Source organism: Boleophthalmus pectinirostris, unplaced genomic scaffold, assembly GCF_026225935.1.
Source record: "Boleophthalmus pectinirostris isolate CB_2022bp ecotype Guang Dong unplaced genomic scaffold, ASM2622593v1 HiC_scaffold_2, whole genome shotgun sequence".
Taxonomy (NCBI): Eukaryota; Metazoa; Chordata; class Actinopteri; order Gobiiformes; family Gobiidae; genus Boleophthalmus; species Boleophthalmus pectinirostris.
Window position 1 is genome coordinate 42,880,565 of NW_026571152.1, and position 15,971 is coordinate 42,896,535.

A 15,971-nucleotide genomic window follows, 5' to 3' on the forward strand; every position below is an offset into this window, starting at 1 on the left:
TCTCCGCAGGGAAATGAGCTACGGAAGATTCTCCTCACGCGATACTTCGGAAATCAAAAGCTCCACTCGAAGACGGAGCACGGCGGCGGAACCAGCTCCACCGGCGCCTTCTCCAAACCCTCGTCTGGAGGTACTGACGGGAAACTCAGAGAAACCCGAGCGAAACACGTCTGACAGCTGCACACGCGTCCACATTCACACTAATGAATTGCTTTTTTGCGACGGTACAGTCACATACGGTCTTCATTAACCGTCTGGAGGCCCGTGTGACTCTGCGGGAGATCTTTATGTGATGCACAAATATCGGAACGAATTTGAGGCCAGGGTTTATATTCTCGGGTGACCAGACGTTCCCATCCACCCGGGACAGTCCCAGTTTTGAGCCTGTGTCCCCCCCGTCCCAGCAGATTTATCCAAAACCACTGATTTGTCCCAGTTTTATACAAAAAAAATGTTCCAGGTGTCCCTATTTTTTGACCGATTTGAGCTCCACGAACAGTAAAGAGGAGGATATATTGTCGTTTGTTGAGCTAAAATACAAAAAAAACCTGCTTGAAAAAGATCATAAGACAAAAGAATTCGACAACATAAGTCTCTCAGATCATGACAGGCGAGAAATACACAGGTACAGGTGAAAAAATACAGGTACAGGTGAGAAATACAGGTGCGAAAACATAGGTAAAGGTGACGAAATGCAGAAATACAGGTGAGAAATACACAGGTACAGGTGAGAAATACAAAAATACAGGTGAGAAAAATACACAGGTACAGGTGAGAAATACAAAAATACAGGTGAGAAAAACAAAAATACAGGTGAGAAATACAAAAATACAGGTGAGAAATACACAGGTACAGGTGAGAAATACTCAGGTACAGGTGAGAAATACTCAGGTACAGGTGAGAAATACTCAGGTACAGGTGAGAAATACTCAGGTACAGGTGAGAAATACTCAGATACAGGTGAGAAATACACAGGTACAGGTGAGAAATACTCAGGTACAGGTGAGAAATACACAGGTACAGGTGAAAAATACTCAGATACAGGTGAGAAATACTCAGATACAAGTGAGAAATACTGAGATACAGATGAGAAGTACAAAATTACAGGTGAGAAATACTCAGGTACAGGTGAGAAATACAGAAAAATTATGCCTGAAAAAGACCAAAAGGCAAAACACAAAACACGAGTAAGTCAAAAATGGACAACGTTACACACTCTTTTCACAGTTTTATTTATCCCGACCATCCCAACCCGATGTTTCTCAGTTTGGAATTTTGGAAATCTGGTCAAACTACCAAAGTATTAACAGGATTTTTTTTAAACAGACAAAATAGTGAAATGGAAACACCAGGATCATGCAGAGTGGGTTAATATGAACATTTTAAGCCTAAAATACTCATTTTGGCAAACAAACGCACATGTACGAGCACATGCACGACTTTACTACACGAGCCCTGTGTGTGTGTGTGTGTGTGTGTGTGTGCTGATGTTACTAATACAAGAAAAACAGTGAATAAAATCTGCTCCAAAACACACGACAAAACCCACACTGACCTTCAATAAGGACAGTGACAGAGACAAAGTTTATCTGGCTCTTCTGGCTGGATCATAAAAGTTCGCACATCAGCCTCAATATTTACTTGATATTTCTGCCGCTGGACTTATTTTTCTCCGCTAAAAGCAAAAGCACATGTAAACAAACAGCGCCGCGTGATGACGTCATCGAGCTGTGGCCCGGTTCAGATGTGCAGGTGTGAGTGCGGAACATAGAACCCACAACAATCGCACGGTTCTAAAGTCCTAGAGCAGGGGTGGGCAAACTGCGGCCCTTTAAACCATTTAATCCGGCCCACAGAACTTGAATAAATTATAGTAATATACCTTGTTAATGTTTTATTTTTCCTGCAGTTCCGGCGTTTCCCAGTAGATGGTGCACTATATATATATATACACTGAGGTGTGGCGTATTATGTTGGCCGCAACGCTTTATGGGACAGGAGTCATTTTCGGGCGGTGTATTCGGACCATGAGTGAGGTAGAAGTGTTCAAAACACTGCACGGTTTCTATTTTAAGTGGGTTTAAAGCAAAGCATAAAGACTTAGACACTGTGTTTCAAATTCAATCACATGGAATGTCCTACGGCTCAGGACTTAAGCTCACTTGTGGTGTGCAGTGAAGCAGAGCACGTTCACTTTCCATGTATTCTGAAACTTACGCATCCTAAAATTGCAGCGCGTAGGTGCAGAATATGTTATACATGAGTGCAATGGAGCCGGGCTTTTAACACGTCATGTCCTGTCTCTTGTCCGGCCCTTAAGTCAAATTTTAGAACCCTGTTGTGGCTCCCGAGCCAAAAAGTTTGCCCATCCCTGTCCTAGAGTGAGTCGCCCTAAACTGCAAACTCCACCTGAGGATACTGACCTGTCTCCAGCTCGATTATTATTGTTATTATTATTATATATTGTACAGTGTTGTGATGTTGTGTGTGTTGGTGTGTTTTATGTGACTGTGCCCGTGTGCTGTGCTCGTGTTGTGCCCAGGAGGCTCGCCGCTGCTGGACGTGGACAAACCGGGCAGCAGCGTGGTGGAGATCCAGTGTCTGCTGGACAGTGTGGGCGCCTCGGAGCTGGTGATCGATCTGATCGTCAGCACCAAGAACGACCGAGTGTTTGAGGAGAGCATCCTGCTGGGCATCGCTCTGCTGCAGGGAGGAAACACACAGATACAGGTGAGAAACGCGCAGGTACAGGTGAGAAATACACAGGTACAGGTGAGAAACATTCAGGTACAGGTGAGAAATACATAGGTACAGGTGAAAAACACACAGGTACAGGTGAGAAACGCATAGGTACAGGTGAGGAAACACAGGTACAGGTGAGAAATACACAGGTACAGGTGAGAAACACACAGGTACAGGTGAGAAATACACAGTACAGGTGAAAACACAAGGTACAGGTGAGAAACACAGGTACAGGTGAGAAATACACAGGTACAGGTGAGAAACACACAGGTACAGGTGAGAAATACATAGGTACAGGTGAAAAACACACAGGTACAGGTGAGAAATACATAGGTACAGGTGAAAAACACACAGGTACAGGTGAGAAATACAGAAATACAGGCGAGGAAACACAGAGGTACAGGTGAGAAACACAGGTACAGGTGAGAAACACAGGTACAGGTGAGAAATACACAGGTACAGGTGAGAAATACAGGTACAGGTGAGAAATACACAGGTACAGGTGAGAAATACACAGGTACAGGTGAGAAACACAGGTACAGGTGAGAAACACACAGGTACAGGTGAGAAATATACAGGTACAGGTGAGAAACACACAGGTACAGGTGAGAAACACACAGGTACAGGTGAGAAACACACAGGTACAGGTGAGAAACACACAGGTACAGGTGAGAAATACACAGGTAAGACTAATCTTGAAATCCTTCCTTTCTCCTACAGAATTCCTTTTACCACCAGCTCCACAAACAGAAGAAGTCGGAGCGTTTCTTCAAAGTTTTCTTCGACCACATGCAGGTGGCTCAGCAGGAGATCAGAGCCACCGTGTCCGTCAACATGTTCGAGCTGAGCAGCCGGAAGAGAGAGGACGACGGCGAGGGGGGCGGGGCCGGACGCTTCAAGAAAGGTAACCGCGGTAACACAGCGTCTCGCCTCAGGGTTCAGTCTGTGTCAAACGGAAGAAGAAAGTCTGATTTTAGAAGGACCAAACGTGCCGCCGAGTTTTGACACGATACTAAAATTACAGCCTCGATTTCAGTGTTTAATAGTACCGTATTTTTTGGACTATAAGGTGCACATAAAAATCCTTTAATTTTCTCAAAAATCTACTAAATCGTGGACTCAAATTACTAAATCGTTTCCATGTTTTAGATAATTAGTTCCAGTTAGAGCCCTGCAATCCCGCGGGACCCGACGCAAAACAGTGCGGCGCGGGACACATTTTGAAATCTCACTGCAGGCGCAGGCGAGACTAAACAACACGGGAGCGGGCGGATGGGATGATAAACTACAGTCCCGCAAACTAAATATGAGTATAAAGTAAAATATACAAATGATGAATGTAAGAATATCATGCATAATTTGTGCTGGAGATTTTATCTGGCATTAATAAAAATATTTTAAGCCGCAGACTGTCCTCCGTCTCGTACGCCGCGCGGGCTGCACCACTAAACCAGGTCTAAAACCAGGTCTATAAACCAGGACTAAAACAGGATTTAGTGAGGACTAACCATGCTGCCGGATCGCCCACCGCGCCTCCTCCCCTACGCAGCCCATTTCCTTTCGCTTTTCTGTGTTTGATAGAGCTTAAGAAAGCAAAGGTTCCCATCCTGCGGGACAAAATATCACAGATGCGGGCAGGAGCGGGATTGAAAATTACAATTCTTTGCGGGAGCGGCGGGCGGGCGGCGGGCGGGCGGCGGGCGCGGGACTCTACAGAGTGGGAGCGGACTGGAACAGGACTGAACATTCTGTCCCGCGCAGACCTCTAGTTCCCTTGTTTTAATTAAATCTTTCCCACGATTTAGTTAATTAGTTTCCACGTTATAGTTAATTCATTCCCAAGTTTTAGTTAATTCTTTCCCACATTTTAGTTAATTCTTTCTACATTTTATTTAACTAGTTCCATGTTTTAGTTCATTCTTTCCCAAGTTTAAGTTAATTTATTCACACATTTTAGCTAAATTGTTCGCATTTTTAGTTAATTCATTTTTAGTTTTCGTTCTCACATAGTTAATTTATTCACACATTTTAGCTAAATTGTTCCCAAGTTTTAGTTAATTTGTTCGTTTTCAAGATGTAAATGTGTATTTTAGATGTGATTTTGTTTTCAAACGTGTTCATTTGTGTTGTGAAATGTAAAAGTGTCTCGCTCTTGTCGGCCACAGGAGAAAATAGACGAGAGAATTCAACATTATTGATATTGCGCCTTAAAGCTCGAAAAATACTCATATTGATTAAGATTTTTTTTCTTTTCAGTCATTTTACTTTAAAGCGTCTCTCTTACTTTTGGACTTTCTCAAACATAAGCAGATTTTTTTTTTAAACACAAAAAGAGAAAACAAAAACAAGCTTTAAGAAAATTTGATTAACATTTTTATACCATGAAGATAATATAAAATATAATTCTTTAAATTAAACTAGACGTGCCCTCAGACACAATTTTCTTTTGGTGTATTGGTCCATGTAACTTTAATCAGTTCTTTTTACTTTACATTTAAAAGTTTTATGGCAAAAGGAATAAAACATTGAGTGTAGCGGTTGGTCAGGAGGGTCGGGTCACACACTCTGGACCGAAAAGGAAACGAGGCTAAAAAAGTGAAAAGTTTTTATTAAGACAAAATAAAATCAAATGGAAACTGTGATGATGGGTCAGTATGAGGAGTTCACTGTAATTATTATTTCTCCTAACACGAGGCTTACTGTAAAAGCTGCTCTCGAGTTCAGTCTGGGTGGTCCCCTTTGGTCCTGAGCCCGTTTGGTCCTGGATTATAACAGTGGACGAGTTAAAATCCCCTCAGAGTCTCGGTCTGTGAGCTCCTGTACGGTCACATGTGCAGACGTGTGACACATGAGGCCGTCAGAGCCTGTTGTGTCTGAACTGCACCTCACACGTTTACGCCGCCGCACACGTTTACTCACACGTTTACTCACACGTTTACTCACACGTTTACTCACACGTTTACTCACACGTTTACTCACACGTTTACTCACACGTTTACTCACACGTTTACTCACACGTTTACTTTACTCACACGTTTACTCACTCACACGTTTACTCACACGTTTACACACGTTTACTCACACGTTTACTCACACGTTTACTCACACGTTTACTCACACGTTTACTCACACGTTTACTCACACGTTTACTCACGTTTACTCACACGTTTACTCACACGTTTACTCACACGTTTACTCACACGTTTACTCACACGTTTACTCACACGTTTACTCACACGTTTACTTTACACACGTTTACTCACACGTTTACTCACACGTTTACTCACACGTTTACTCACATTTACTCACACGTTTACACACGTTTACTCACACACGTTTACTCACACGTTTACTCACACGTTTACGTTTTACTCACACGTTTACTCACACGTTTACTCACACGTTTACTCACACGTTTACTCACACGTTTACTCACACGTTTACTCACACGTTTACTCACACGTTTACTCACACGTTTACGTTTACTCACACGTTTACTCACACGTTACTCACACGTCACACGTTTACTCACACGTTTACTCACACGTTTACTCACATGTTTACTCACACGTTTACTCACACGTTTACTCACACGTTTACTCACACGTTTACTCACACGTTTACTCACTTTACACACGTTTACGTTTACTCACACGTTTACTCACACGTTTACTCACGTTTACTCACACGTTTACTCACACGTTTACTCACACGTTTACTCACAGTTTACTCACACGTTTACGTTTACTCACACGTTTACTCACATGTTTACTCACATTTACACACGTTACGTTTACTCACACGTTTACTCACACGTTTTACTCACACTCACACGTTTACTCACACGTTTACACACGTTTACTCACACGTTTACTCACACGTTTACGTTTACTCACACGTTTACTCACATTTACTCACACGTTTACTCACACGTTTACTCACACGTTTACACACGTTTACGTTTACTCACACGTTTACTCACACGTTTACCTCACACGTTTACTCACACGTTTACGTTTACTCACACGTTTACTCACACGTTTACTCACACGTTTACGTTTACGTTTACTCACACGTTTACGTTTACGTTCACACGTTTACTCACACGTTTACTCACACGTTTACTCACACGTTTACTCACACGTTTACTCACACGTTTACTCGTTTACTCACACGTTTACTCACACGTTTACGTTTACTCACACGTTTACTCACACGTTTACTCACACGTTTACTCACACGTTTACTCACACGTTGTTTCACTCTCACACGTTTACTCACACGTTTACTCACACGTTTACTCACACGTTTACTCACACGTCACACGTTTACGTTTACTCACACGTTTACTCACACGTTTACTCACACGTTTACTCACACGTTTACTCACACGTTTACTCACACGTTTACTCACACGTTTACTCACACGTTTACGCCGCCTCACACGTTTACTCACACGTTTACTCACACGTTTACTCACACGTTTACTCACACGTTTACTCACACGTTTACTCACACGTTTACTCACACGTTTACTCACACGTTTACTCACACGTTTACTCACACGTTTACTCACACGTTTACTCACACGTTTACTCACACGTTTACTCACACGTTTACTCACACGTTTACTCACACGTTTACTCACACGTTTACTCACCGTTTACCTCACACGTTTACGTTTTACTCACACGTTTACTCACACGTTTACTCACATGTTTACTCACACGTTTACGCGCCGCCTCACACGTTTACTCACACGTTTACGCCGCCTCACACGTTTACTCACACGTTTACTCACACGTTTACGCCGCCTCACACGTTTACTCACACGTTTACTCACACGTTTACGCCGCCTCACACGTTTACTCACACGTTTACTCACACGTTTACGCCGCCTCACACGTTTATGCCGCACACTGTGGACAGACGAGGACCGAGCGAGCGTGACGTCGCCCACAGCGTTCAGCTCCAGGCAGAGGAAGTTACAGGACTAAACTAGGACTAAAACCAGGTCTAAACTAGGACTAAACTAATACAATATGACACTAACAGTAGGTGGACATAATTGTGATTTCATATAAAAATAATTTTTCTATCAATAATATTTTTTGATATGGTCAAGTAAAGACTGAACAAACAAGAATTTTCACGATGTGGTTGTTACATTCATGTAGTTAAAAAAAACAACATGGCATTATATATATATTTTTTTAATTTATTTATTAAATGACAAATGGTAATGTACAAAAGAAGTGAAAAAGCATGACAATATCAAGTAATCCAAAGTATTCAGATTACATTACTCACCTTAAGTAACTTGATGGATTCTGTTACAAACTACATTTTGGTGTGTGTAATCTGTAATCTGTAATCTGTAATCTGTAGGGGGTTCGTCTCATCTCCAAACCGGAAGCTGTAGTTTTCAAGTTTTCAGCTCCTTTTACTTTTCGTTCAGTAGAGAAAAACATCAGCGTTAAAGTTTGGGTTATATATATATATATATATATATATATATATATACATACACACACACACATCATTTCCACTTTTTGGATATAATCTATAAATAAAAGTTGAATAAGCGTTAAAGTTGATATTTCTTGTCGTAGGTAAAGACTCGAGCCTGCACATGAGGGACGACATGCGTGGACAGCTGAAGGAGGCGTCCTCGGCCACGTCCAAGGCCTTCACCGCCTACAGGAAGGAGCTGGAGCCCGACCTGGAGGGCCTGGGTCAGAACAGCGAGGCCCTGGGCTCGGAGGAGGTCCTGGAGGAGACCCAGATGAGCCCCTCCATCTCCATCATGAACCCCATCCTCCGCTACCTCCAGCTGCTCTGTGAGAACCACAACTCAGAGCTGCAGGTACCAAACGCCGACGGGTTTTCATCAAATACTAGTCACAAAAACTTTGATTTAGACTTAAAACGGACACACACTGTAGGAGAATTTACCCGATTTAAACTGCGATTTGCTTCTCCTTGAGTTCAGGGAGATGTGACCCGACTTTATGTCTTCATGTGCCTCTTTGTGTCTTTAAAGCTGCTGCACTTCTTGTGTGACTCTGAGCTGCTCTGTCTGCAGTGTCGGGAAGGTGACTTTTAAAATGTATTCCCCTACAGATTACAGATTACAGACCCCAAAATGTAGTTTGTAACGTAATCCATTAAATTACTTAAAATGAGTAATGTAATCTGATTACTTTGGATTACTTGATTTGCTGTAGAGAAACAAAGACGAGGAAATCATAACATAAGATGTTTCCTCTGCTAAAAGAAAATAAAAAAGACCAGACTTTACTCAACCAAATAAAAAATATTTGGTTAAGAGGAGGAGACACGGTCCACGCAGCCTGGTTTAGTCCTGGTTTAGACCTGGTTTAGTCCTGGTTTTAGACCTGGTTTAGTTCTGGTTTAGTCCTGATAAATCCTGGATTAGTCCTGTTTTAGACCTGGATTAGTCCTGGTTTTAGTCCTGGTTCAGACCTGGTTTAGTTCTGGTTTAGTCCTGGTTTAGACCTGGTTCAGACCTGGTTTAGACCTGGTTTTAATCCTGGTTTTAGTCCTGGTTTAGACCTGGTTCAGACCTGGTTTAGACCTGGTTTTAGACCTGGTTTAACCCAAAATGTGAAAACAGGAAAATCCCTCTGTGTAATCCATTTATTCCAACAAAGTAACTGTAATCCAATTACCACTCACTGAAACAGTAACTGTAACTGAATACAGTTACTCATAATTTGTACTCTGATTACTCTGGTACATGTAATCTGTTACTCCCCAACACTGTCTGTCTGTAACTCAGATGGCCGATATCCAAAAGCTTTTTAAAAAAATTTTCAATAACTTTTCGTCAAAAAAAGCCTTTGCCAGATATTTTCTTCACTTTTTATTTTGCTGTTCCTTGCATTTGCACTTCTACAAGAACTTTGGTGTGCGTTTTTTTTTTTCATCTGATTTTGAAAGCAACAAACATCAGCAACGGCACGATAACAACTGACAAAACAGAGCGTCAGAGGCAGAAGAGACGGACACAGAGACACAAAATACAAACTCAGGAAACAGCAAAAATAATGCGAAGATTTATTAATAAATTCATAATAACCTGTAGCGTCTCATCCACATTATCCATAGAATTTGTTCTCCACAAATAATGACCCCAGTCCACAAAACGGTGCTGTGAATCAAGTTTGAGGTGTTTGAGGTGTTTGAAAGGTGCACACGACCAACGTGACCCGACCCAGAGTCCTGCACTGCACCATTTTAGAGACCCACACCCGCTAATGCCCGTGCCCTTGATAACCCAGGACTAACCCAGGACTAACCCAGGACTAACCCAGGACTAAGGTGCGCCCGCGTAGACCGTCTGATGACTCAGAGCTCCACACCGCACGGAGTTAAGTGCGGCCGTCACCCGATCGCGCTTTGAGGACACCTGCTCCACGGGCTCATACTTGGGGTTCTCTCTCTCTTAAAGGTTGTATAGAGGATTTTCCAAGGAAAATCCAGCGACTGTTTGTCCTTTTTCAAATGTTGCGCATGCGTGAAACCACCTCCCCTCCCCCACAGCTCCTACGTAGAAACACCTCCTCCCTCCTCCTCCTTACGCCACAAACAGGTTTGTTTACAGCCGGTGAACATGACTTGTAAACAACTAACTACAGTGTTGGTTAGACAAGACGGAGAAGTGAGGAGCGGGGGGAAGGGGGGCGCGGACATTTCGTGCGCGGACGAGAAGTGAGGAGCAGGGAGAAGAGCGGAGCAGGGAGAGGAGAGAGGAGAGGAGCAGGAAAGGGGAGCAGAGAAGGTTGCGCGGAGATTCAGTGCGAATGAACTAACTACAACACGCAGCAGCAAGCGACTCTTTCTTTGCCTTGAAAATTACGTTTTCAGACATAGGATATCACTTTCGTGTCCTGAAAAACGTTTGTGTAGCTCTTGGAAATAAAGTACGTTTTCATAATAAGCAGAAGTTTCCTGTCCAGGAGTAATTTGTGGACCAGTGGTTCAGTCTTTAGACCCTTCGTCTGCTTCAGTCGCGCCATCGCTGGAATGAATCTTCAAGAATCGCCTTAGTTTGGCTTCGCTGCTTTTCCCCTTGTCTTCTTCTTTCAGCGACCTCAAAAACGGACTTTCTTTTGCGGCGAACTGCTCCTGGATTCTTGTCGCCATTGCAACAAACTTTGTGCGAACTGCGAGGAAGATATAGGTCAAAAAAAGCCGCTAAGAACTGTTGCGTTGGTGGAGTAAACAGCGTCTGTGCGTCTTGCGTCTGTGGACTGTGTGACAGTCGTACGTAAACCACGTAACCGGCGGCGCAGGCAAGTCAGTTACACTAGAAACGTAGGGAGTTTGATTGACAGCCTGTCAGCTCACAGATAACGAGGCAGTGTCGTTATCTATTGGCAAATGTTTAGCCCCACCACGTCCAGAGTTGATGAATTTTTATGCTCTTTTTTTTGGTCATCATAATTACAAGGCGACTGCATCTTTATAATCTATCACTTGACAATTTGAAACAAAAAAAATCCTCCATACAACCTTTAAATCTGCGGGTACCTGACCCGGTGCAGGACTCTGACCCGACCCGGTGCAGGACTCTGACCCGAGCTGCCACAGTGAGATCTGGCGAGATGTTCTGAAGCCAAATGTTACTTCTCCTGCTACACACACTGTATCCACACGACAACCAACACACATGTGCATCTGCAACAAGTGCATCATCAGAGAGTTTTCAGAGCCGCTGGAAATATTATAAGTCCGGGGGATGTGGGGTGGGGGATGTGGGGTGGGGGTGGGTGGGGTGGGGTGATATCACCACATACGTCGCTGTTCGCTGTTGAGCCGCTATACCACACCACAGGAGAAACTCGGTAACCGTGACAGTCCTAATCTGAAGTTTTGCTCCACATTTGACAAATAATAATAATACAGTTTTGACTTGGATCTAAACTAGAAGTGCAGAGTTTGATCTTTGAACATTTCAGAGTCTCAGAGCGACTGGTTTTACTGTGGACAGGAAACAGCTGATGCCATCGCACTCACAGATTTATATCCTGTGTCCCGCAGACGGATCCTGCTGCAGTCTTTGCAATCACAGATTTAAAATCTTGTAAGATTCTCCTCGTGTCTGTGGTGTGTGCACTTTTTGTCGCACATTTAAAAATCCTTTAAGACTGAAAAATCCTGTAGTGTGTGTCGGCCTTTAGATTTAGACAAACTTTATTGATCCACAAGGGAAATGACACAGAAGCTCAAACATCACAATATAATATAAAAAAACTAAGAGCAAAAAGAGTTTAAAATGAGTAGGAAACACCTGAAGCCCTGAAAACCAACATCTTTAAAACCACCTTTCATTCACTTTCTTATTTCTTTTGTGTGAAGCACTGTACAAGTGTTCTGTGTTATATAAACTCACACTTTACCTTTAAAATCCTTTTTCCAGAACTTCCTGAGAAACCAGAACAATAAGACCAACTATAACCTGGTGTGTGAGACTCTGCAGTTTCTCGACTGCATCTGCGGCAGCACCACAGGAGGCCTGGGGCTGCTGGGCCTTTACATCAACGAGAGCAACGTGGACCTGGTCCGACAGACTCTGGAGACCATCACCGAGTACTGCCAAGGCCCCTGCCACGAGAACCAGGTCAGACTGTCACCAAAACATCTCTCACTCTACCTCAGTCACAATTTTCAAAGATTTAAAGCTCTTATATTACGCAAAATTAACTTTTGTGAGGTTTAAGTTGTGTTCTAATGTTGTCCCCTCCTCGAAAACAGACCTGGACTTGTGTTTTGTTTCTTTTACATGTTTGACTCTTTATTATTAGTCTGTCTGCTTCTCCAAAGCTCCAAATGCTTTGCTCCACCTTGTGATCATGAAAGCGGTAGTTTTCACGTTCACAGCTCCTTTTACCTTCGTTCCTTACCTTAGTTCAGTACAGATTGGCAATTCCAGAGCTGAAATTATCCAAATGAGTGTGTTCACATGCACATCAGTGTTCGTGTTACTGCATTTACATGAGCACTGACAAACCGGGACTCTCATATCCGCGTGTACATGATCAAATGGAGTATCCCGGTTTCTTGACATAATCTTATAAATGCACAAGCGCAAAAATTAACTTAATTAAAATTAATAAACCAGGAAAAATACAAACAACCATGAGCTCGGGAGGTTTAACCAGCATGAGGACCTATGAGATTTCCCACAATCCACTGCACACATCAAACCAACAGATTCTTCATTAAAATCTTCTACATAAATAAACTCAACTTTACAACATATAAACCAGAACCACTGTAGAGCCACATCAGCCCGTTTGATCAGATCATTCAACTTTGATCACATTTGTTTACGTTTTACAGAAACAAAAGTTAAAACCACATGACTCATTTGCATAAACTGTGAGCACTGAAAAAAAAAAATAAAAAAAAATCAGCTCGCTCCTTGTGCTGCTTGTGCGGTTCAGCTTCTTTCGGACTAAATGACACGACTCAGTGGATTATGTTCTTTTTGTGACAGAGGAGGTGCTGATGATGGTGAGTCTGTTCTGTGCGTTTACAGTACAGGAGATAGTTCATGTTTTAGTTTTTCAGCGTCACACGAGTGCAGATTGTACATGTGCAGGTTTAGTGCAGCTCTTAATTTTACAGTCATTTCACTCATGTATGTTCACTTTATTTATGTCGGTCACTTTATTTATGTCGCTGTTGTGGTGAAAAGACTGGAAAGTGTCTGTTGGACGCATGCACACTCAACTTTATGTTGCAGTAACCGGGATACTGCGTTTACATGCCACAGTATCCCGGTTACTATCGGAATAAACCAGCTACAGTGTCCCAGTTTCTAATAACCGGGACACTGTGTTTACATGCACCATGAAGAACCCGGGACACTCAAAAAAGCCGCTCATACCCGGGACACTGATGTGCACGTAAACACACTCTCTGATTCCAGTGAAGGTGTGTGGAGCTTAAAAACACAGTGGAGCATGACATCACCAGGTGGAACAGAGTGTTTTCTTTCTGTCTGAGAGAAGAACTCAACCTAAATGTGCAGGTTTGTGTGTTAAACATGTGAGAATGAAACAAAAAAACACAACTCCAGGTCTGTTTGTGACGAGGAAACGACACGGGCAATACATACTTTTATTTCTTCACGTTTAACGCAAACAAAAGTCAAATTTCTTCCTTTTGGACTCCGATCTCTGCTCCAAACCAGATTCTTTTACTGATTCCTGATGCTCCTGAGCTGATCCAGACTCCACGCTTTGGTTCTGTAACAGTTTTGTCGTGGTGTTTCCGTCTGCGCCGACATGACGTGTGTGAGATTATTAGTGTCATAGTTAAGAGGATTAAAGTCTCCTCTGCTCCACTCTGTTTAACTCGTGCAACAACACGATTATCCCGGGTAAATGATCCACTTAACGACGCTGTAATTCTGTTGACGAAGCCTGTTTTTATAAGTGGGACTTGTTGGATATTTGACCTTTTTCACAACGGCCGGAAGTTCCCCGCTTTAGGTTTGCGGAACTTTTGGTTTATGGTTTTCTGTGGCAAAGTGTGTGTGAATGTGTGTGTGAATGTGTGTGTGTGTGTGTGTGTAAATGTGTGTGTGTGTAAATGTGTGTGTATGTGTGTGTAAATGTGTGTTGTATTCTCCAGCAGCAAGACAAAAGTGGAAAAATGCATCACACACTCAGACGTCCAAAGGCTTTTTTTATTTTTAAAAATTACGTTTCAGCAAAAAAAAAAAAAAAAAAAAAAAAAAAAAAAAAAGCCATTGTTAGATTTTTTTTTGCTTTGGACAAGAAATGTCCCAGGACTAAAACCAGGACTAAACCAGGACTAAACCAGGACTAAAAACAGGACTAAACCAGGTCTAAACCAGGACTAAACCAGGACTAAACCAGGACTAAACCAGGTCTAAACAGGACTAAACAGGTCTAAAACCAGGTCTAAACCAGGACTAAACCAGGTCTAAACCAGGACTAAACCAGGACTAAACCAGGACTAAACCAGGACTAAACCAGGTCTAAACCAGGACTAAACCAGGTCTAAAACAGGACTAAACCAGGTCTAAAACAGGACTAAACCAGGACTAAACCAGGACTAAACCAGGTCTAAACCAGGTCTAAAACCAGGACTAAACCAGGTCTAAAACAGGACTAAACCAGGACTAAAACAGGACTAAAACCAGGACTAAACCAGGTCTAAAACAGGACTAAACCAGGTCTAAACCAGGACTAAACCAGGTCTAAAACAGGACTAAAACCAGGTCTAAAACCAGGACTAAAACAGGACTAAACCAGGTCTAAACCAGGACTAAACCAGGACTAAACCAGGTCTAAACCAGGAAACTAAACCAGGACTAAACCAGGTCTAAACCAGGTCTAAACCAGGACTAAACCAGGACTAAACCAGGTCTAAAACAGGAACTAAACCAGGTCTAAACCAGGTCTAAACCAGGTCTAAACAGGACTAAACCAGGTCTAAACCAGGACTAAACCAGGTCTAAACCAGGACTAAACCAGGACTAAAACAGGACTAAACCAGGACTAAACCAGGACTAAACAGGACTAAACCAGGTCTAAACCAGGTCTAAAACAGGACTAAACCAGGACTAAACCAGGTCTAAAACAGGACTAAACCAGGTCTAAACCAGGACTAAACCAGGTCTAAACCAGGACTAAACCAGGACTAAACCAGGTCTAAACCAGGTCAGGTCTAAACCAGGACTAAACCAGGTCTAAAACAGGACTAAACCAGGTAAAACCAGGACTAAACCAGGTCTAAACCAGGTCTAAACCAGGTCTAAAACAGGACTAAACCAGGTCTAAAACAGGACTAAAACGGACTAAAACGGGACTAAAACAGGACTAAACAGGTCTAAAACAGGACTACATCAGATCTAAACCAGGTCTAAACCAGGACTAAATCAGGTCTAAACCAGGTCTAAACCAGGACTACATCAGGTCTAAACCAGGTCTAAACCAGGTCTAAACCAGGTCTAAACCAGAACTAAACCAGAAAAGTCCCAGGTGTCTCTATTTTGGATCAATTTAATCCTTGCCAACAGTGAAAGAGAAACATAAACTGTCATTTGTTTTGGTAAAATACAGAAAATCTGCTTAAAAACAACAAAACACAAAGAAAATGTGACTAAACTGACTCAAATTAGAGCCGAGTGCAGAACAGTTTTACTTAATTTCGCACTTGATTCACAA

At 42.5% G+C, this 15,971-nt stretch overlaps 1 protein-coding gene across 1 annotated transcript in view; it reads left to right on the forward strand.

Moving 5' to 3' along the window:
• itpr2 (inositol 1,4,5-trisphosphate receptor, type 2) overlaps positions 1–15,971 on the forward strand; it is a 246,649-nt gene that overhangs the window by 144,604 nt on the left and 86,074 nt on the right. Inside the window, 5 exon segments of the mRNA XM_055155239.1 lie at positions 10–130; positions 2,543–2,730; positions 3,463–3,646; positions 8,355–8,608; positions 12,188–12,388. Coding sequence (XP_055011214.1) covers positions 10–130; positions 2,543–2,730; positions 3,463–3,646; positions 8,355–8,608; positions 12,188–12,388 — 948 coding nt within the window.